The sequence below is a fragment of the Puma concolor genome, chromosome C1 (genome assembly GCF_028749965.1).
Source record: "Puma concolor isolate L17-30 chromosome C1, mPumCon1.1.hap2, whole genome shotgun sequence".
Lineage (NCBI taxonomy): Eukaryota > Metazoa > Chordata > Mammalia > Carnivora > Felidae > Puma > Puma concolor.
This window is the reverse complement of record NC_141674.1, coordinates 18,123,958-18,146,705: the sequence shown is the minus strand read 5'-3', so window position 1 is coordinate 18,146,705 and position 22,748 is coordinate 18,123,958. Positions and strand designations below refer to the sequence as shown.

General features: G+C 53.3%; 1 protein-coding gene across 3 annotated transcripts in view; it reads right to left on the bottom strand.

The window, feature by feature from the left end:
* Window positions 1–22,748, bottom strand: part of GRHL3 (grainyhead like transcription factor 3) — a 35,165-nt gene that overhangs the window by 6,670 nt on the left and 5,747 nt on the right. The window contains exons 2-14 of one of the 3 annotated variants that reach the window (XM_086716039.1): window positions 16,301–16,487; window positions 12,970–13,031; window positions 11,230–11,575; window positions 10,900–10,973; window positions 9,742–9,895; window positions 9,420–9,531; window positions 7,963–8,057; window positions 6,180–6,338; window positions 5,539–5,617; window positions 5,283–5,419; window positions 3,222–3,256; window positions 2,002–2,090; window positions 1,022–1,107 (exon numbers count right to left, since the gene is read on the bottom strand). In XM_086716039.1, coding sequence (XP_086572165.1) covers window positions 1,022–1,107; window positions 2,002–2,090; window positions 3,222–3,256; window positions 5,283–5,419; window positions 5,539–5,617; window positions 6,180–6,338; window positions 7,963–8,057; window positions 9,420–9,531; window positions 9,742–9,895; window positions 10,900–10,973; window positions 11,230–11,575; window positions 12,970–13,031; window positions 16,301–16,487 — 1,615 coding nt within the window. The other 2 variants (XM_086716040.1, XM_086716041.1) reach the window with 2 other exon arrangements.

Genomic DNA, 22,748 nt, shown 5'->3' with positions numbered 1-22,748 from the left:
ATGGGGACCCTTTTAGGTACTGTCCGGCCCAAAGATTCTGAGTCAATATTCAAGTGACGTTAGTGGCCTTTTGTGAGCCCAACTTCTGGGGCTGGTGCCGACCAAGCAGGGTGGATGGTATGTGAAGTGACCAGGAGGGGATAGCCGAGTGGAGAGAGCTTGGGCTGGATGGTAGCTCTGTCACTTCGGCAAGTCGCCCGACCACTGGAAGGCCGTTTCCTTGTGGGAAATGAAGAGATAATGATAGTACCCACTTTTCAGGGTTAAGAGAATATGGTGAGCTAGCAAACGCAGCTTGCTTGGCACGATGCCTGGCACATAGTGGGTCTTCAGTAAAAGGAAGCTGGTGCTATTATTAGATTCATTCCCCCACCCCCACCGCCCTCCCGCCTGGCATCTTGGACCTGTCTGGCTTTGCTCTGTGGTTGGACCTTTAAGCACAGCCGGCCCTGGTGGAGGCTTGTGTTTGCTCGGTTTTAAGCTGAGGCACAAAGCTGCTGTGGGTTTTGTTCAAGGCTCTTTTGCCCGCTCTGGCAATCTGGGGGGTTGGGGAAGGTCTCCTTGCCCAGACACCACCTTTGGCTGCCCCCGCCAGTGCCCCCCAGCCAACCACAGGCGAGAGGAATGAGGCCCCCTGGAAAAGAAAAAAGAGAGTCTCTGGGGCCTGGCCTTTTTGGGTTTCATTCCCATTAAAACAGAAACAGGTTTGCAAAGCCAACAAAAAGCTCTGGCCTGTCAGACAGCAGCCATCAGATTAGGGAGGATTTATGGTGTGTGTGCCTCCCAGGGTGGGGCCAGGGTTCTGGCTTCGAGATAACATCACAGAGGCACGCCCCCACCAGCCAGGCCCGCAGGCCCCCCTGAAATGGGGTGGGACAGGTGGACCATCAGAAAGCCAGGGTTCCAGCATATTCCTTCTCAGAGGCTTCCTGTGGGAAATCAGAACTGTGTGGTGAAGAGTGGGGACAGGAACTCAGAGTGGGGTCCGGCCAGGGCTGGGCGGGGTCACAGGGCCTCTTACCGCATTCCTCAGCCCCTTCAGGTCTGGCGTCTTCAACATGAGGGCGTCAAACACCTCCTCGGTCTCCCTCCGCACATACAGCAGAACTGAGAGGCAAAGGGGTGGCTTTAGTGGTGAGGGGAGGGTCAGTGAGCCGGGGAATACCTCATGGGATGGGGGAATCTTCAAAAGTATCGTTTCGGGCATTCGATTGAATTCTGCAGGAAAGGCAAATCCTCGCCGAGGGTCTGTACCCAGATGGGAAATCCCACGGGCTCTGCAGGCCCCCCTCAGACTGTGCTAATCTGGGCAGGTTGGAATCCCTGCTCTATCACCTGCCAGCCAGGTGACCTTGAAGAAGATATTGTTACATCACTGAGCCTCACTTTATCCAAATGGGAAATGGAGGTGGCCCCACCCCCTATTTCACAGGGGTGTTGGGGAATTAATGACATGACATTTTAAACACCAAGTGCGGTACGAGGCTCCACGGAAGGCTGCCAGGAGCTTTTGATCTTGGCTGCTGGCTGGTTTCTTCCTGATGATCAGCTATAGCCCCCCGAGGTTTGGGCACATCCCCCTCTCCCAGGAAGTTACAGATTTAGGCTGTCAGAGCCAGAAAGCCAGGTATGGAAACCCAATGCTGTTCCCACCCCCAGAAGAGAAGGGGGGGGGGTTGCCCAACATAATGGACCTGTTGCCTCGGCCCAGCTGCTGTGGGATGCCCAACAGGGGACATGCCCACGAGGCCAGTGGAGGCAGAAGACCTCCGGCTCCACTGTCAACTCTCCAAGCACCCTGCGTGTCACCCTTATCCCCACTCCACCCTCAAGTCGTGGCCCAAATACAGCTCCAAAGAGCTCCTTGCGCCCTCTCTGCTGGGTGGGTGCCGCCCCGGCGGCCAGGCCAGGATTGGCGTTCGAGGCTTTGGGGAAGGCCCCGTGGGGGGCTGGGGGCCACACGGTGGGCTCAGAGAACAGATGGGCTGGGAGTGAGGGTACCTCTCTGAAGATCGTCTTCCTTGGCTTTTTTGGAGGGCAGAGACTCAAACTCCTCAGCGAAGGGTGAGCAGGAGCGCTTCAGAGGCAGCCTGGGGGGTGACAGGGAGGGGCTCGTGAGGAATCCGGGGGATCCCAGAGTTGGAAGGGGCCCCAGATGTGCAGAAAACCCCATGAGGGCAGGCACAGCGCAGGAGGACGGCAGCGAAAGCAGCAGGTTCTAGAGGTGGGACTGCCTGGGTTCGAATCCCACTCACTAGCTGGGTGACTCAGGATGAATCTCTTAGTCCCTCAGTGTCCCCTTCTATCAAATGGGGTGACAATTAGGTAAGGACAAGAATACTTCATAAAGTTGTGAGGCTGAAGGACGTCACGCAAACTGCTTTCAGAACAGCGTGTGACACACAGTGGGGTCTCAGTAAATATGGACTCTTGTTTCATCATCAGCGTGTTGTTCTTTTTTGGGAGAATCCACTCGGATGTGAGGCGGGGAGAGGGGGAAGCGTTGTGGGGTTTGGAGGAAGACAGGCTTAGGTTCCAGCCCACCTCTGCTGTTTAAGAGCTGTGTGAGCCTGGCCACGTCACTTCACTTCTCTGAGTCTCCATTTCCTCATCCATAAAGCCGGGCAATAACCCCTGCTCGCCTGGCTGGCTGGCACTGTGGTTCGGTGTGAAAGCACCAGAGGAAAAGTACCCCTTGTCTATGGGGGAAGAGACTGATATCGACACTAAGGTGCTTTCTTATGTGCGCTTTTCCTCTCACGTGGCCCCCCATCCCTGCCTCAAGCCCACGAGGCCATTTTTCCATTTTTCCCCTCGGACAGATCTCTACGCTGACACAGGGGGGGATGGGGCCCTTCGGGGCGCCTCCCTCCCTCCTCGAGTCAGGGAGGGGGTGTGTGTGTGGACCCCTCAGTTGGTCCTCCAGCACTGTGGCCCCTCCTAACTCTCCAAATCTGTGCTACCATCTCAGAGGCCTTTGCTTTCCCTTTTTACAAGCAGGTGTCTCGCCAGAGATTCGCCAGCTTTTCACATAAAACAAACCCATAAAAACGCAGGCAGTTTCAGTGAGAAAGGAGCGTGAATGTAGCTTGGGGGTTGGGAGCAGAGTCCCATGGCTGCTTCCTCTGTGCCCAGGCCCTGGCTTGGCGGGCAGCGCAAGCAGCAGGGGGCCAGGTTGGGCGGGGGGGGGGGGGGGTGGGGGGGGGTGGTGAGGCCCTTACCTGTTGGAGCTGCTCTGACCTGCCGAGGGCACTGCCTGCAATGAACAGAGAAGACATTCTCCATCACATGCAGGCAGGAAGATGAGAGGGGCCTTCTGCTGCTGGTGGCCTTCTGGGGGGAGGGGGCACAATCTTTGTGGGGGTGAGGTGGGGAATGCGGTTGTGATGGCTTTCCAGCCCATTCTGCTCAGATTTAGTCCTCCTAGGTGAGCTGAGATCTTGAGTGGAAAGGGAGCATCCAGCCCAAGTGGAAGGGTAGGGGACTGAGCCTGGAGGTGCTAAAGGAACGCGGCCAACTCCATGAGCCCCACCTGAGCCCCAGCTCGCCCAGAAGGGTCGGGACTGCACACCATCATGCAGGGCAGTGGAAGCTGAGGCACAGGGGAAAAGGGGGTGGGGGGAAGGGCACTCTCCGGAGGGTTCCAGAGACTGTTTGCGGCAGTCATCGCCGGTTCCGTGAGGTGAGGCACCGGGCCTGGTGAGTGCCTCCGGAAGGAACGCACCCAGCAGGAGGCAGAGTCGGGACTGAGCGGCCCCCAGGCTCATAGGTGCGAGGGTGCCTCCCTCTTCCCCACAGAGCAGCCGTCAGCCTGGCCACAGGGCCTTCAATCCCGAGAGTGGTCATCTCCCAACTCGGGGCCTCTGGCTGGGGAGAGACATTAGGGTGATGCGGCCACCTGACTGTGGGGCCACAGAGCGCTTCCGGGGCGGGGCAGTGAAGGGAGGATGGTGGACGCAGGAGGCCTTTAAGTGTGGACCACGGGCCGCTTCCGAACTAGCTGCTCTCGGGGCACCTGGGTGGCTTAGTCGGTTAAGCAGCTGGCTGTTGGTTTCGGCTCAGGTCACGATCTCACGGTTCGTGGCTTCGAGCCCCGTGTCGAGTTCCATGTGGGGAATTCTCTCTCTCTCCCTCTCTCTGACCCCTGCTCCTATTCTCTCTCTCTCTCTCTCTCTCTCTCTCTCAAAATAAGTAAATCAACTTAAAAAAGAAAAAAAGAACTGCCTGCTCTTTCAGTTCCAGAATCTCTTATTGTTCGAGGTCAAGGCACTGAACGCATCTTGGAGGGCAAGGGCTGTTTCTGCAAACAGTCCCACCTACACGGAGGGACCTCAATGGCAGGAAATAGTCAGACTGTTTAATATGGAAGCAAACTACTAGATAGGCTCTGGAGTCTCGATTCTGCCACTGAGCTATGGTGTGGCCTTATCTGGAAAGTGGAGAGGACAGCAGTGTCTCCCTCAAAGGATGGCTCACTGGCCTGAGAGGTGGTACAGCTAGAATTCCCGGGTGTGGCTTCTAAAGCCGAGGTGCCTGCGTCCACACTCTGGCTCTGCCATGTACCGTGTGGTTTTGGTCTCCGCCTCAACGTCCAGCCCACAAGTCCAGGGAGAGTCGTGGTATCGATCTCCCGGGGAGGTAGTGAAGGTTAACGCAGCCGGCGCGTGGACCGTGCTGACAGCGGCACCTGGCGCACAGCGAGCGCTCGCGGGCATTGCCGCGACCATCGCGATCCACACAGCTTTGAGTCAGCAGCAATCTAATTTGGGGCTCAGAAATTCGGACCCTCCGTGTGTGCCCCAGGTGTGAACGCTTTGGTGGTTATGAAATCCGTTTCTTCGTTAACCTTCTTCTCCCCAGTAGAAAAGTTTCACTGATGTTACATATGGATGTATGGCCATGTTTTTAATCCCCTGGGATTCAATACAAGTATTTGCATCTTGATGTTAAAAAAAAAAAGTCGGGGGTGGGGGGGGAACACACCTGGGTGCTTCAGTCGGTTAAGAGTCTGATTCTCGATCTCGGCTCAGGTCACGATCTCACGGTTCGAGAGTTCAAGCCCTGCATCAGCTTGGGACTCTGTCTCTTTCCCTCTCTGTCTGCCCCCCCCACCCTCACTTTCTCTCTCAAAATAAATTCATTAACTTAAAAATATATATACATTGGGGCCTATAAAGATCTCAATTGGTCTGTAGTGGCTGAGTGGTAGGTTTCTCCTCACTGGCCTGTGCTGATCAGACCCCACCCAGGGGCCGAGACCCTCTCTGGCCCAAGACCCTCACCCCTCCGGGACGCTGCAGGCTGGAGAAGTGCACATTAGGGATGAACAGCACCGGTGGGGTCTCCAGGTCAGCCTCAGGCCGCAAGTAGGTGGTCTCATTGCCCCTGAAGCCAGACAGCAGGCAGCCCTTCATACCTGCTGGGAAAAGGAAGGCACTGCGTCCGAGGCCCCTCTCTTCACGTCCCAAGCCTCTGCCCTCCAGTCTCCTTCTCCCCTTCACCCCAGGCCAGCCCAGCCCCTGACTCATCCCCACTGACCGCTGTTGCTGGAGTCGGGGCACTTGACCTTCCTCCGGAACTGCTTTCGTTCATCATCCCGCATTTTCCTTTCTGCTCCCTGCCGGGAAGAGGGCAAAGGGGGTCACCCAGGGCCTTGGGAGGGGCTGGCTGCTTTGCATCTTAAATCTGGACCAGCCATCCAGTGCTGCTTTCTTTCCAAAGTGAGACCGGGAGATGGGAAAGCACCAGCTCCCAACCTATGCGGCCCGGCCCAGCCTTGTCTGAGGCCAGTACAGGCGACAAGAGAGAAACAGATGTGGAGAGAGAGGAACAGAGAGAGAAACAGAGGAGAGGGAAGTGGAGTCAGAGAGGGATGCGAAGAAGAAAGAGAAACATGAGAGAGACAGACACAGAAAGAGACATGGAGAGATGCTGAGGTCTAGAAAGAGATCTTCAGAAAGAGACAGAGATGAGAGACAGAAGCGCAGAGAGACCGGGAAAAATGCGCACAGGGGCCAAGGCAGACAGTGACGAGCACACAGAGGAGAGAGGTGTTTGGAGAGCAAGAAGCAGAGACAGACCACAGACCGACACACCCGCGCGGCTGGGGAGGACTCGAGGGTGGGGGCTGGCCCTCCTCCCTGCCGGGGCCCAGCAGAGGGCCCGTCCACCCCAGCCACCTTGTCACAGAAGATCTTGATCTGGCAGACGGCGCGGTGCACCAGGCGCTCAGCGCCCGAGCCACAGTCGTAGGTGTCGATCTGCAGGTTCAGGGGGACGCCCTTCACCCCCTTCTGCGAGGAGAAGTCTGTGCTGAGGCAGTTGACACCGATGAACACCTGGGGACACACAGGGGAGCTGGATAAACAGCCTGCGCCGGCGGCCAGCCCTGCCGTCCCAAAACCGCCCTGCATATCGAGCCTGGGAAACGGCGCCCCTGGAAGGCGCCTGTCACCACCTCTTTTACAGATGGACAGACTTGTGCCCAGGGCAGCGTGCCAGCTTTCCCCAGGGGACACAGGGGGTGCACGGAGCACCTAGTGGGCCTGGCACGCAGTGGCCTGTCATGGGGAGTGGGACGGCTGGGGTCTCAACCCAAAGCCTCCGCCCAACTCTGACGGCAGTCTGGGGTGAGTCTCAGCTGGGCACTCCCTGCCAAGCTCGCCTGACGACTGTCTGCCTGACCGACTCCTCCGTGGGGCGCCAGGGCCAGACCCCACTCCAGACTGGCCGCTGTTCTCTGGGACATTTCCCTCGGAAGTGGTCCTGACCTGCACAGGTAGGGCTGGGGTGCGGTGGGGCCAGGCCCCCGGGCGGGCGCATGCCTGACATACCTCCCCCTCAGCCAACTCAGCCCTAATGCAGCTCCCACCCAGCTCACACCTGAGAGAGACCCAAGCCTGGGGGCTTAAGAGGCTGTGAGAAAATCCCAACCGAAACCCTCCTCTCCCTTCCTACGAAACTCTTTCCCCGCCTCCCCGAACTGGAGGCCCCAGTCCCTCCTCTGGCCCCTGGCATCTGTTTGAATAATAATAATCCCTCACGTTTGTGCCTCCTTTTGTGTTTTCGGAGCCCCTTGAGCTCCGTTTCCTCCCGGCGGCCTGGACCGCTCCATGAGGCAAGCCGGGAGACAGGACCCAGCTCCCCCGCTTGTCTAGGCCAGAAATGTTTTTGCCAGGGCTGACTCAACCGTGGAATGATAGGGCAGGCCTGGCCCAAGGAGGCAAAGGGACCCAGTCCCTGAATGTCACCCAGTCCCTGAATGTCAGACTAGTGCCCTGTCCACGGTGCCGGCTCTCCAAACAGAAAACCAGGGCACAGAGAGGCCCGGAAGCACATGGAAAGTTGGCCTTAGGCACCAAATGGCTGGTATGAAAGAGTCACCAGAGGCTCCATTTTCAGGCCTCTCCAGTGGGTCTGGCGCCGGGCCCATCTCTTAGACACGCATGATCCCATGGAATAAATCCCCACCCCGGCCCCAGGAGGTGGACTCCTATCCCTCCTTACGGATGCGGGAAGCCACGTAACAGATCTCAGCCTCATCTACCAGACTCCAAAGCATTTCTCCTGCCACACTGACGGCCTGCAAGTCAGGGAAGCTGGTGTCCTCGGTGGCTTGCCGTGTGACCTTGCACGAGGCTCAGTTCTCCCATCTGGAGAGTGGGTGGATGGGATTCGTAACGGCAGCCACCGCTTGGGTGTCAGACTGTGCTCTACTTCCGCTAATCTCCCGTGATCCTCCCGTCAGCCTCTCAGTGGGTGCTACAACTGCATCCCAGTTTGATGGCCGAGGCGCCGGTCTGAGGTCACGGAGCTGGAGGCAGGCCTAGCCCTTCTGGCTTTAGAGCCAGTGCTGTGTGCCCTGCCTCCTCCGTAGGCGCCCTCATCAGAGCGGCTGCCACAATCCCAGGTGCCCACCTGGGGACTTGTGAGTGACCAGCCCCATCACAGCCACACACTGACCTTGGCCTCCTCGTTGACATTCCACACGAAGGACAATGCGTTATAGGCCACCTCCTCGATGTGCTGCACGGTGTTGAAGTTTTCTTTGCAGTCGGCTGAAACCACAGGAGACCAGGAGAGTCAGGAGGAAAGGGGTTTGGGGACGTGGTGGGGAGGTGTTTGTACTGTCTTCCCCAAGAACCATCCCTCAATTGGGGTGGGGGGGGGGCAGGGGCAGGTGAGCAGGGGGAAGGAAGGACTGACTGCTGTGCCCTGAGTTGCAGATGCAAAAACTGAGGTCCAACCTGGGAAGCAGATCTGCCCACACCCCACAGAGAACCCCTAACTCTGCCAACTAGGTCAGGGCCCTCATGATTTTGGGGTGGGGGTTAGCGTTCTCACTGGGACTGTGATTGAGGAGATCTCCCAGATAAAATACTAGTAGTAGTGATGAGGGCAGCGATGGTGGTAGGAATATCGAACAAACGGTAGAACCACCACCCCATTTATTGAACACGTCAATGTGGCGAGCCCTCTGTTAATCCTCACAATGATGCTATGTATACGCAGTTTACACACGCAAAAAATGAAGCTCGGAGAAGTCGGGTCACTTGACCAGGGTCACACAGCTAACAAAAAAAAAAAAAAAAAAAAAAAAAGGCACAGCAAGAATGGAGCTCAGCTTTGGCCCCTGAACACAGGCTCCTACCCACTTGCTATGTAGCCTCTCAGTTAAGTCACAGAATCACCCCTATGTATATCATGTTCTCCGGTACACGTGCTCCCAGGCAGAAGAAACAGCACATAGGCAGGCAGGGCAGCTGGCCTTATTCCATTTGACTGCTAAAGAAACTGAGGCTCGGAAAGGGGAGGTGACACAGGTCACACGGTCAGAAGAGTGTGGAGCCAGAACCTTGAGGCCCGAGGATGGGCTGTGCCTCCTACGTGTCCCATCCCAGGGCCTGGGGCAGGGATGAGGTGGCACCTCGTGCCCCTTCCCCGGGCCCCCTAGCTGCTGACAGAGCCGAGGTCCCAGCTCCCAGAGCAGAGCTCTCTCGCACCGCCCTTCAAATCTTCCCAGTCACCAGCTGCCTGCTCTCTTGTCTTATGCATTTGTGTCTCAATTGGCTAAGCCCCCCGTGGGGACAAGCAGGCCAGGGGTCTATTTATCCAACACTGTTGGGGTCTCTAGGGCACTGTTTATCCCAAAGCAACACAGTAAAAGGCCACAGCCTGCAGCCAACAGATGCAAATCCCTGCAAACCCCATAGTTATGACCTGGAGACAGGGGCCAGGCAGGCGGCTGGGGTCAGAAGGAAGTCCTGCAGAGATCACAGAGGGCTGGGGAAAAGGGCACTTCAAGACCTGATTGGGGTGTGTGTGTGTGTGTGTGTGTGTGTGTGTGTATGACAGAGAAATTGTGGGGGGGAGGGCAGAAGGGAGGGAGATGGAGAGAGGAGGCTTGAGTGGGCTCTCACCCACATCGATGACACGCTGCTTGGCAGTGGGTTGCCGGGAATGCCAGTGCTTCCAGAAGCGTAGCTGCTCCACCGGGACTTTCTCATTGTCAAAGACCACCATCACCACACTCTGCAGGCACAAGCAGCCACAGTGACTCCCAGCCTCCTGGAGAGGCCCAGGCATCCCCTGACCCTTCCCAGAGCCTTGGTCCGGTACCCCTGCCCTTTTGCCTCAGTTTCCCCCACTCTATGGCAATGGACAGTTATCCTAGGGTCCTTGTCAGGCAGGGCTGGCCCAACCATCCTACCCCTTTCCCAAGCTGCTCCAGGGGCAACATACCTTGACTTTGTTGGAGGACAAGGCAAGGCCTTTGCTGCCTGCTGGGGTCCGCAGGGTGATGGGATAGAACTGGCCTTTGTTGAGGTAGGCCATAGGCGACTCCCCTGACTTGATGTGGATGGCTTTGGGGGAGCCCAGGGTGTACTCAAAGTCACTGCAGGGAAGAGAGGGTGAGGACAGTAAGGCTGAGCTCCCAGGCAGGAGTATCCCAGAGGGCAGTGGGGCAGGGAGCCTGAGGCTGTGCTATGGATTTGCTGTGTGACCTAGTAAATCACTCAACCTCCCTGGGCCTCAGTTTCCACACTTTTGGTTTCTTTCCTTCCTTTTTCCTCTTTCTTTCTTTCTTTCTTTCTTTCTTTCTTTCTTTCTTTCTTTCTTTCTTTCTTTCTTTTTCTTTCTTTTCCTTTCTTTTCTTCCTTTCTTTCTCCGTCTCTCTCTCCCTCCCTTTCTTCAAGATTTTTAAAATTATTTTTATTTTTAAGTAATCTCTACACCCGATATATGGCTCGAACTTACAACCCTGAGGTCAAGAGTTGCATGCTTTACGACAGCCAGGCGTCCCTGGAGTTTCTATTTAGTGGTTTCCTTGAGCCACAATCCTGCTGAATAACAAATAATGGAAACCAGAGAGACCCCTGAGGGGTGACAAAACCATAGGGGAGACTAAGGGCAACAGAATCTTAGTTTTTTTGTTTTGTTTTTAATATTTACTTGAGAGAGAGAGAGAGAGAGAGAGAGAGAGAGAGAGAGAGCGCGCCCGTGCGTGCACAAGCAGGGGAAGGGCAGACAAGCGGGGGAAGGGCAGATGTGTGTGTGTGGGGGTGGGGGACAGAGGATCCAAAGCAGACTCTGTGCTAACGACAGAGAGCCGATGTGGGGCTTGAACCCATGAACCATGAGATCATGACCTGAGCCGAAGTCAGGCAGCCTGACCGAATGAGCCACCCAGGTGCCTCAGAACCTCAGTGTTTTAAACAGGGCTCTGAGCCCCTTGCCAGCCCAGGAAGCAAATGGAGAAGTCAGTCTCTTTCCTTTCATGTGCCTTCACTCTCCTCTTCTCATTCATTGATGATGGCTACTCTGGGGACAGTATGAGGCTCTGTCTGTAGCCCCCGGCCTACTGCCCAAGTGGCCAAAGTTCCAGAGCAGCTGAGTTACCTCTTGGGGCTGGGATAGTCTTCTGGACACGGGGGTTCTGGGGACGTTTTCAGGATATCTGGGAAGAGCAGTGACTGCAGAGAAACACAATTCAGAGAGAATAAATGGCCACATTCAGGCTGCTGGGGCCTCATCCCGGGCCTGCTCCATACAGCTGTGCAGGTTGTTTAGTGCACAACTGGAACAACAGTACATGGCAAACCTGCCTCTGCTCTAGGACTTTTCACCCCATGGATTCCAAACCTCTGATCTCCTCACTGTCTTCTCCCCTTCTGCACATGCATGCACATATCCAGGGATGCTGTGAGGGGTATGGGGGTGGGCCCTCACCTCCTGTGGGTCATCTTTGAAGGTGCTGTCAGGCTGCCAGCGCTGTGTGGGTGGCACCCCATGAATGCTCTCAAACAAGGAGTTGAGGGAGCTGTTATCATACACATCACTGGTGGGCAGCAGGTAGCTGTCCACAGAGCCAGCTTCCAGCTTGCCAGGGCCTGCGGGGAGGGGAGCTGCCTTGCCCGGAGTGGGCACGGCCCCCTCCAAGCTCATCAGGTTATTCTTCTTGAGCACATCTGGGTACTCTGGGGCTCCAGACACATTCTCGGTCAGGAATTTCATGAGATGCGTGGGACTTTCAAGGGGAGTGAGGTCCATCTCATAGTCCGTGCCATGGTAGTACCTGGGGAGAGAGGAGGGCTGAGTGAGTGCCCCTCTTCTCTCCAGGGGCAGGGGGATCCTTGGCCGGACTGGAGGGTGAGCACCGACCTTCTTTAACACAACGTCACGTCGGACCTTCCCGACACGCGTGACTCAGGGCACAGTACCAGGCCCGTTTGTCACAGGGATGAGCAGGGAGGAGGATGTTAAGAACAGAACAAAGTACCAGCTCAGGGCTGAAGGGAAAACATCTGCTTTATCTTTTACTGTCCTTGGTAATTTTAAAAACTGAAATTTTATTTATTTCTTATCCAGAGTCAAATGTCTCCACTTTAAAACACCTGTATTCAGTCATCAATACAGTGTGTGTGTGTAGGGGGTGGTGGCGTATATTTGTGAGTACAGTTAATATATGGTCAGAAAAAGGTCTAGAAGGATATACCCCAAACTGTTAAGGGGGGGGGAGGGGAGTTGGAATACAGGAAACTTTTACTTTCTACTTTATACATTTCTATAGAATTTGAATATTTTATAACAAACAGGTATTACTTTTGTAATCCGAAAAGCTAACAACATTAAAAGAAAAATTAGTTTTCAGAAAAGTCCCACACACTAAACCCTATTGTTTCTAGCATGGAGGGGCCCTGAGCCAGCTACATGAGTGGTAATGCCTGCCTTAGCAGTTTGGATTTTCTGGAAGGCAGACAGAAGCCCGGAAGGTTTCCCAGCAGAGGCCCTACGTGGGGCAGAGCAGTGGGGGAGGTGGTGGGAGAGGGGGGCTGGGGCAGAGTAGAGAAAGGGCAGGGTCCCTCTTAGTGCCCATCTAACCACGAGCATGGCCTGGGCTGCCTTCCACAGGGAGAGGAACATCAGTGCCCCAAGGCACTAATGCCAGGAAGAGGCCCAAGAGAGCCAGAGGAAAGAAGTACCTGAACCACCTCCCCCCCTCCCGCCCCAGGCCAGGTCTCCCTTCCCGGGAGGCTGCCGGGAGGAGGGGTTTGGAGCTAGGACAGAAAAGCTGCCTTCAGGGCTTTTCCTAGACGATGGCTTTGAAGTTTGTTTTCAGTAAGCTGTGTGTGTGTGTGTGTGTGTGTGTGTGTGTGTGTGTGTGTGTGTGTTCAAGCAGGGTCTCTAGGACTTGATGGGCCCTAGTCTCTTTTGCCTTCACAGGCTCCTTCTTCCATGAAAAATATTTTAAAATACCTTTTACAATTGCATTGGTATAAAAATAAATATAATCCAGGATGGATTACAATCATTGTTTTCTTCTGATTTGACAATAAATTCTAACACTTTCATGGGCCCCTAAGAGTCCCATGGGTCCTAAGCCCTGAGCCCTCTGTGCCCAATGGATAAGCCCAGAGGTGGAGGTAAGGGTGAGGAAAGGGGCAGAGATGGTATTTGGGCGTGCCTCACCTCTTTCCTTGGTCATTCCGGCCCCCAGTGCTGGAGGACAGTATCCGCTTCTCCTTGGGGCCCTGAGAGGAGAGGAAAGAGAGATTTATACATTTATGTTAAGACCAACCCCCACCCCCCCACCAGCAGACTTGGCCAGACAGGGGAGCTACCTTGGTCACTGGGAGAAAACCTGCCACCCAGTCCTTAGAGTTGGCAGGCCATCATTTAGTCTGAGCCCCCAGCTGGAGAAGTACCCCAAGATTAGCAGTTAGGCATCATGGAATTTGGATTCAGGCAGATCCGGATTAAGTTCTAACTTGACCACTTAAAAGGCCTGTCTGACTCTAGATAAACGGCCACACCTTTCTGAGACTGTTTCTTCGTACGGCGAGGGGCGGATTATAATGCCTACTTCAAGGGTATCGTGGAGATTTATTAATAAAAATAATGCTTACTTTTATTTTTCATTTTTATTATTTTGTTAATGCTTACTTTTTAAAAAAGATCTGATTTATTTATTTCCTTATTCTTTATTTATAAATGTTCATTTTTGAGAGAGAGCAAGTTGGGGAGGAGCAGAGAGAGAGAGAGGAGGAGGCAGAGAATCCCAAGCAGGCTCCACGCTGTCAGCGCAGAGCGCGACGTAGGATTCGAACTCACAAACTGTGAGATCATGACCTGAGCCGAAATCAAGAGTTAGACACTTAATTGACTGAGCCACCCAGGCGCCCCTTAAGACTTTACTTTTAAGTAATCTCTACACCCAACATGGGGCTCGAACTCACAACCCCAAGATCAAGAGGTACATGCTCTGATTGAGCCAGCAGGAGCCCTTTCATTGTGGTTTTTCAGTAGAGTGCTTCTTGTGCACAGGGCCCTGTATGAAGGGCCTTCTATGTGATCTCTAATTTAGTCCCTACAACCACTCTGTGACAGCTACTAACGTTATCTCCATTATATGAATGAAGAAACTGAGGCCCAGAGAGGCTCTGTTGTCTTAGTGGTTAGGAGCATGGACTCTGGATCCAAATTTCTTGGATTCAATTCCTAGATAGGCCATACAGTGGCTGTGTGACCTTGGGCAAGTCTCTTAACCTCTCTGTACCTCCTCTGTAAGACAAGGATAATAATAGCAACATCAACCCCATGTATGTTTAGAACAGCACCTAGCATATGGAGGACACTATATAAATGTTATTTTAATGATTATAATTATAATATCGTTGTATCTTAGAGCATCTAGGTCATTTCGACTTCTGGCTAATAAAGCCATAACCAGGGCTCCAACCCAGCCTAGTGACTCCAAAGCCTGGGCTCCTACTCACACCCCATGGGACAGGATGAAGGAAGGTACCTGGCATTCAGTAAGAAAGGATAAGCTGTCACCTTTAGAACTATATTGCCCAAAACCACATCGCCAGTCTGTGACCAGACCAGGTCTCAAATCCCAACTCAGTGCTCTCTTCACATCATGAGACCCTGTCCTCATTATCCACAGAGCTGTTCTGAACCCAGAGTGCCCTGAAATGGGGAGGAAGGGCAGGTGTGCCTCATCAGGACACAGTATTTCACTAAAACCACCATAGGGGTCACCTGCGGCTCCCCACCGTTCTGGCCCTGGGGAACGGTCCTTTGCCTGGGGAGATGGTGCTGGATTTTACTTTATGGTCCAACCTTGAGCTGTAAATCCCAGGCTGGGTTTCAATCCAGGCCTAGGATTCTTAGCTCCCACTGTGTCTCCAGTCGGCCTGTGCCAAATGCTATCAGGATGCTATTGGTCTGCTGGGGAGGAAGTAAGCTAGGGTAACCATACCACTCCAAGGGGAGAAGGAAAGCCAGAGAGAAAATTGGGGGCCTTCTCGAATCTGGGGCCACACGTTCCATCCTTGGCCCGTGAATTTACACAGAGAGTTTGCCTTCCCCCCCTTGGGGTAAGGTAGATAAAGTATTTCTTTGGTCAGTAAATTTGAGGGCTTATTTACAAAGTAGCTTTATGGGGCGCCTGGGTGGCGCGATCGGTTAAGCGTCCGACTTCAGCCAGGTCACGATCTCGCGGTCCATGAGTTCGAGCCCCGCGTCGGGCTCTGGGCTGACGGCTCAGAGCCTGGAGCCTGCTTCCGATTCTGTGTCTCCCTCTCTCTCTGCCCCTCCCCCGTTCATGCTCTGTCTCTCTCTGTCCCAAAAATAAATAAACGTTGAAAAAAAATTTTTTTTAAATACTTTACAAAGTAGCTTTAAATCTTCAAGTTCAAAGCCAGTTATCTCAATAATTGGCTGTTTCTGTTTCCTATTCTCAAATCTGGGAGAGTCTCTTAGAGCAGTCACCCAGCCTAGGGAAGGTAAGAAAGTTTGCTGTCATGTGACAATTCAGACAGATGGGTAGGAGCTGCTTGGAGCACTGCATTGAAAAAGATTCTTCAGCCCCACGTACCCCCAGTGAGAATGCAGGCTGTAATCCATTAGCAATGTCTGGCACAGGCACTGGAAGGGGTAGCTAGGTCACTGTGTTATGTATTTGTTACTGCTGACTACTTCAAGCCCGCATGTCAGATATGGGAGGGCCTAATTCTCAGGAGCGGAGAGCCTACCAGAGTGTCAAGGCCAAGGTCCCCGGAAACAATCAGAGAACAATAAAGGCCGTCCGTCAGGAGGTGTTGAATCATACAGAACGGCAGCAACGGCAGGAAGGACAGTCAGACACTCGGGAGAGGGAGAGGTGATGTGGCAGGACAGCTGCCAAGTGAAAGTGGCCTTGGGAAGAAAAGAAAATGGTTCAAGAGCAGAAGGCATGTTCCAGGTGGTAAGGTTGGGATAGGTGGGTGCGGGGGATAGGGCAACTGGGATGACCCAAGGGCGTGTGTGTGCCATTGGTACACATTGATCCATTCCATCAGCACACACGGAGCACTGAGTGTGTGGCCAGTAGTGTGGGGTGCTGAGGACCGAGTAATGATCACCACATGGTTCCTGCCCTCGAGAGCTCAGTCATGGGGGAGATGAAGAAATAAATGCATAAATAATAAGTTTCTAAAGACAGAGTCAAGGGTAATGATGGTAATAATGAGGGAACCAAGAGGCACAGAATGCGAGACCCAAGAAAACCTTCCCCGTTCTCAGTGAATGAATGAGGTGACCTTGAAGCTGAGATCCAGAGTTAAGAGTGGGGTTTGGTCAGGGGGAAAGGGGAGGGGGCTAGGCAGAGGGAACAGCATGTGCAAAGACCCAGAGGAGAGAAAAAATACAGCGAGGGGCTGGGGGAGGCCTGCGGGGCCATGAGGCCTGAAAGCGAAGGCATACATTCAGTCGGGGGGGGGGGGGGGGGGGGACATGCCCAGAGGGGTGAACGCACCATGTAGTAGTCATAGAGGAAGCTCAAGGCCGCCACACTGTCGTCGTCGCCATTGACCCTCATCATGGCCTTCGTGGCGGCCGTCAAGGGGTTTTCCAGGTAGGTCTTCCAGGCCTCGTCCTCACTAGTGTAGGGGAACTTCTGGAAGTTGACTGGGTCATTCTTTAGCAGTCGTACGGACCTGAAACTAGAAGGTGAGTAAGGAATGTTAAATTTAGGCTGTCCCAGAAGAAGGTCCATGGATGATCAGCCTCAGGCCAGTGCCCAGGGATTTCAGAGTCTTAAAAACCTGGGACCGTTTCTTCTGCCACCACCGGGCAGCTTGGGGGACTAGAACGTACCTGCCCTCGGGCGCTAGATGCTTTCAGTCAATATCAAATGTTGCCATATGAAAGCCGTAGACCTCGGGCCTCAGTTCCCTCATCTGCAGCACAAAGACCATAATCCCAACCTTGCAAAGCTTCAGACAGGATTCAGTAAAATGTTTCCATGGTAGATCCTTATTCAAGGGGGATTTAGCATTAGAAGGATAGGAAACAACGACAAGCTGTGAAGAACAAAGTTTCCAGATGGCCCAGCACAAGTTCTTCCAAAGAAGTTCCTCTCCAGACTGTGAAGGCCACGGAAGGCTGGCGATCATTGCAAGTTAGGGAGCGTGGCGAGGAACAGAGAGAGCCAGGGCGAGGAAGCCTGTGGGCAGAACCTGGTCTTGGGAAGTGCCTTTTCAGACCAACACGGATTGCAGAGGGCACGAGCAGCCAGTCAGAGCCAGGAACCAGAGGCGAAAGCTGGAGGGCACGCGGAGGAGACGGAACCCGGAAGGGCTGAGAACTCAGACACGTACAGGGCATGTGGCCCAAGAGACGAGCCACAGGGGCTCAAAGGAAAGAGATCATGAGAGGCTTTTTGGAGGAAGCAGGACATTTTAGCAGGGGGAATACTCAGCACTGGGGAATAGATCACACAGAAGAGCCACGGGAGGCCATAGGGATAGGGACATGACACAGAATAATGATGTAGATTATTAAAATTATTATCTAATCTTTATTGAGCATTGACCATGTTTCAGATGCTGTGCTAAGCACTCTCCATGGATTCTCTTACTTAATTCTCATAAGAACCCCGCAAGGCAGGCACTATTAGTGTCCCTATTTTAGAGATGAGGAAACTGAAGCTCAGAGAAGCTAAGGGAATTGCTCAAACTCCTGTTAGTGAGGGGCCCTGAGGGCAATCAAGCTCAAGCAGGATGATGCTGTAATACAGGATGCTGTTCTCAAACTTTAGCTGCATCCGAATGACCCGGAAGGCTTATTTTTAAAACACAGAATTCTGGGCTCCACCCCTGGCGTTTCTGATTCAGTAAGTCTGGGGTAGCTGGGGGTTTGCATTTCTAACAAGTTCCCTGGTGATTCTGATGCCGGTAGTCTAGGGACCACCTTTTTTTTTTTTTTTTTTAATTTTTTTTTTTCAATGTTTATTTATTTTTGGGACAGAGAGAGACAGAGCATGAACGGGGGAGGGACAGAGAGAGAGGGAGACACAGAATCGGAAACAGTCTCCAGGCTCTGAGCTATCAGCCCAGAGCCTGACGCGGGGCTCGAACTCACGGACCGCGAGATCGTGACCTGGCTGAAGTCGGACGCCTAACCGACTGCGCCACCCAGGCGCCCCTAGGGACCACCTTTTGAGAATCATGGTTGTAAAACGTGCTCGTAACGGTGAGCAAAGCCATAGAGGTGGGAAAGTTCCGGTCTGTTCATTTTAGAGCAATGAGTGTGTGGAGAGTGGCAGCTGAGAGATGGGAGCAGCTAGGCTGGGACACTGCGGGAGGCTAGTGGGTGGGCAAGGACCTCACAATCATGCTGCGGGAAGTGCCCTCCAGCCACCCTGCAGCTCAAGCCTGCATTCCCAGACACAGAGTGGGAACAGCAGCCAGACCACACCCAGGCAGGCAGTGGGCGGCAGCTCTCGGGGCGGAGGGGGAGGGGGCTTCATCCAGGGCACAGTGTCTCCCATCACACTGGGCCCCAGGGTGCGGGACATAGGGCTCTGAGAGGGAGGGGGAGACAGCTGTCACACAGGAAAGAGAAATGACAGAAACCTTCCTGCGCTAGGGGTGCGGAAAGGGAGGCACACCCCGAGTTTCTGTTACAATAAATCAAGGGCATTAAGACGGAGAAGTGAGAAGTAGGCCCCTCCTAGCTGCCTCCTGGGCCGGGGGGTTAGAAGAATTTACAGAGCAATCCCAGGTCGCTGGCCCGGCCCCTCCCAGCCCCAGGCTAAAGGAAACTCCCACACTAAAAGGACGGAGGGAGAAGCAGGGAAAGGCCTGGTGGGTGCCCTCCCTCCACATCAGTTGGGACCCCCAGTGCTTTGCACTGTCCCTCATTTGTAAGAGGGGTCTCATAAAAGCACCCACCACATAGGAGTATGAGGATTGAGTGCATTGCCACACAAAGAATGATTAGAACTGAGACTGGCACATAACAAGTGCTTAATACATGAGAGCCATTCTTGTGCTCCGGACCCAGCTTTGGAGCCAGACATCGAGCGTCGCAAAGTGATACAAGACACGGTCACCCTGCAAGCCAGTGGCAGACCTGGGCCTAGAGCCCGTTCGTTGACTCTGGCGGAATGGCCATTACCAGCTGTGATGAGCTGTCAGTTATCTTACCGTATTTAAAAATCCAAGTTTAGAAGACAGTGATAAAGTCCCATAAGGAAGAAAAGGTCAGTGTTTGTCGTTATTCTGGGAGGCCTTTCTGGCCTACGAGGGTCTCCAGTCCACCCTGCTGGGACCCCACCCTCTGAGTCCTTGCTACACAGTGGCTGTCACACCTTAAGCATTTACCACAGGCAGACACCATGCTGGTTTTCTGCACTGTCTCATCGACTCTGTGCAATAGCCCTGAGAGACAGGTACTGGGGAAATGGAGACTCAAACAGGTAATATTACCTGCTCAAGGTCCCTCAGCTGGTAGGTGGTAGAAGCTCAACCTGAACTCGGACCTTCTGGACTCTAAGATGTTCTGTACCCCATGCTCGTCTCCTTTCGGGATACCTTTCTTATTCTGGAAATTCCCCTCCTCTGCAATACATTGAACAAATGGTCCACTGACATACAGAAAAGGATTTTCCACCCACACAAGGAAGGAGGAACTGAGTAAGAAAGCAAGATGACTGGAAGTTTCTGGCCAGGCGCTGGGAGCCCTAGTGTCTTCGTCCCCATGCCTGCTCATGCTACCAATCAATTTCATGTTCCCAGACTAAGCACTTGGCTTCCAGAAAGTCTTGACTATGGATAAGACTGGCATTGACTTATGTGCCAAATCCTGAAATCCAAGAACTTCTATCCTTCACTTAACACTGGAATTGAGGATCAAGGGCCCAGTGGGTGAGAGACGTGAAGAGTTCCAAGTAGTGAGCCTTACTTAAGGATGACAGAGCCAGAATAAGGAGGGGAGACAAGGTGACTCTCACCCTGTGCAGTCACCTTCTCAAGGGCTTCCACCAACTCTCTGTTGGCCCAAGGCAGAGCTCCTCGGCTACCAGAAGGAGGAAGGAGAATGGGGGAGGACAGGATGGCCTGAGGACTTGGCCTTGGGCAGCCTTCTTGATGTCAGATCTCTACCAGGGCATAGAAGAACCCTGAGCAGCACCATGGAAAGAAATAGCACCAGAGTCATAACCTGACAGACCCAAGTCAACTGTGTGTCCTTGGGTAAGGCATTAGCCTCTCTGAGCCTATTTCCTCATCTGTTAGATGGGTCTCCTGAATGTCTTCTGTGCACCCAGTCAGGGACTCTCTAGGCCTTGGTGAATCAGCCAAGAACAAGACAGATAAGGCTCTGCTCCCATGGAACTTACAGCTTAATTGGGGAGGACAGACCACAAACAAGGAGTAAATGAGTTAATTTTAGTCAGTGATAAGTGCTGTGAAGAAAATTAAAACAGTCATGTGAGGGAGTCACCAGGGATGGCTACTTTGGAGTGGGGCTAATCTCATGGGCTGTTAGGAGAATTAAATGCATTAACGTAAGAAGTGTGCTTAGCCTAGAGCCTGCCAGAGAATAATCACTCAGTAAATAATAGCCATCATCATCACCATCATCATGGCCCCCCAAATGAGAGTAAAGGGGAGACTCTGCCTGAGGTTCTTAAATTAACATCCTCCCTAAGCCTCCTGTGAACAAGGTTCTGTGTCAAAAACAAAAGAGACAGTGTAATAACCCCTCGCCTTGACTTTCACGTTCATTATCTCATGGGGCCTCCCAACATACATGGTGTGTTATTATCTTTACTTTACAGACCAGGAAATAGACAACACAGATGTTAGGTGACCTGTTCCAGGGGACTGGTCAAGTGAGTTACAAAGCCAGCCCTCCTGGGATCTAACTCCACAACTAGTCACTTTTCCACCGACAATTAGTTTCCAAGAAGGGACACAGAAGAGAGGAAAAACCCAATAAACATGGGTGGCATCCATCCAACCCTCCATCCCTGATCTTAACAAATATTTGTCAAGTAACTACTATGTGCCAGGCCTTGTCCTAGGCAAACAAGACGACGAGGTCATCCCTGCCATCATGCAGGTTGCATTTCAGTGGCAGGAAGACAGACAAAACCACAAAAACAAACACCTAACATTAGGCGAAGACAGCGATGAAGGAAAGGAAGCAGGAGCCTGACCTGCCTAAAGTCTGGGGAGTAACCGGATGTTGTTAAGAGGAGTACTGGAGGGAAGAGGGAGCAGTGAGATAGGTGGGGAGGATTTTGGATCTTCCAGAGCAGAGGAGAAGAGACACAAGATCAAAGGCATAAGCCTGGGACCGCTCCCAGAGCTTGTCCACCTACTGTGTGCCAGGTTTTTTGCATAAGTTGCCTTGTTTCAAGGAAGGCCAGCCCACTGAGGAGGAAACTCAAGTCACAGATTTGATAATCCCTCTCATTTGCATAGCGTGTTATATTTTTCAACATGCTTCTCATACATTTGTCATCACCTCTGATCCTGCAACGCCCCTGTAAAATAGGGAGGGAACGTATGACTATCCCCCGTGTGATAGCAGGAAAAGTTGAGCCACAGAGAGGGCCACTGGCGTGCCTAAGGCCACCCAGCTAGTATCTCACGGCATAAAGCTTAGAACAGAGGTCTCTGGTTTCTAACATCAAGAACCTTCACAAGGCTGCCTCCTCAGAGCCTCCCTGGTCCAGCCTTCTCCTCCACTTGGGAGAGGGTTGGATAGAAGATCAAGAGAGAGGAGTTCGGGCGTCTACCTGATAAGCTTCACTTCCTGAAGCCCCTGTCCCGAGCCCGTGGGGATGTGCAAACTGCCCAAGCAGGGGTTCTCATGTGGGTGGGGCCTTGCCCCAGCAGCTCACTGTGGGCCCACAGCATGGGAGGGGTGTGGCACCAGCTGTTCCACCCCCAGCCATACTCTTAGCCTCCTGACTCTACCCTGGAGCTTTCTGGGCACCATGCTGGAGGAAGCCCAGGATGATGAAGTGGGTTTCCTCCCAAGTCCTTTTGGGCTCCGAGTGCCCACTGCCTTCGGGCTGAGAACCACTTGAAACTCCCAATGATACTAAGTAAATGTGTCTGAGCCATTACTTGAGGACTTTGGGGTTCAATTCAGGGTGCAAAGGGACTTTCAAACTCTAGTCTCTTAGACAAAGTGTGACTTTGCCAAAGGATACTCAGTACAGAGCAGGGTTGAGAGTTGAGTCTTTTAGCTTCCCAGCTAGTGCTAAGTTGAATCATTGCCCCACCTCAAAGGCATTTCAATAGTTCAGAGATGTAAAAGGAAGGACTCTTACTCAATTTTGCAGAAGGGAGAAGAAAACTCACCACCACGGGGGTAGCCTCAAGCCCCTGCCTGGCACAGGATAGATCCAGTGAGCTGGGTCCCACTTCCCTCCAGCCCAAGGAGGAAGAGTTCCAGGGGCCACCTGAGCTGGGTGTGGACACCCAGATACACCCAGTAACTTGCAAACCCTGTCATGAGCCACCCAGCCTCCTCAGCAGTGATCAATCACACTCACTAATTACCCACAGGGAGGCCTTGCCACAACCACTCACCGAGGAATCATTTATCAGTCAGTCCCATGCACAGTGTTCCCCTGGGCATGACGGGAGCACTCTGGGGTTCTCGTGCTTGCCAGTGGCCCATCTGGTTTCTGGACGCACAGGTTGTGAAATGTGCCTGGGCACATGCTGGGGGCTCTTTGGGGGCCTCGATGGAAAAAGGAGGGAGCCTAGCGCATGGCTCTATCGTGACGCCACTTTGAACGAGGTAGTGTGAGCTCATGACTACGGGGTGGGCCCCAGAGTTTGGCAAACCTGGTTCCAGTTTCAGCTCTGCTAGTTACTAGCTGTGTGACTTAATGCAACTTGACCTCTCTGTGCCTCAATTTTCTTACCTGTAAAAAGAGGGAAAGACGAGAGTACTAA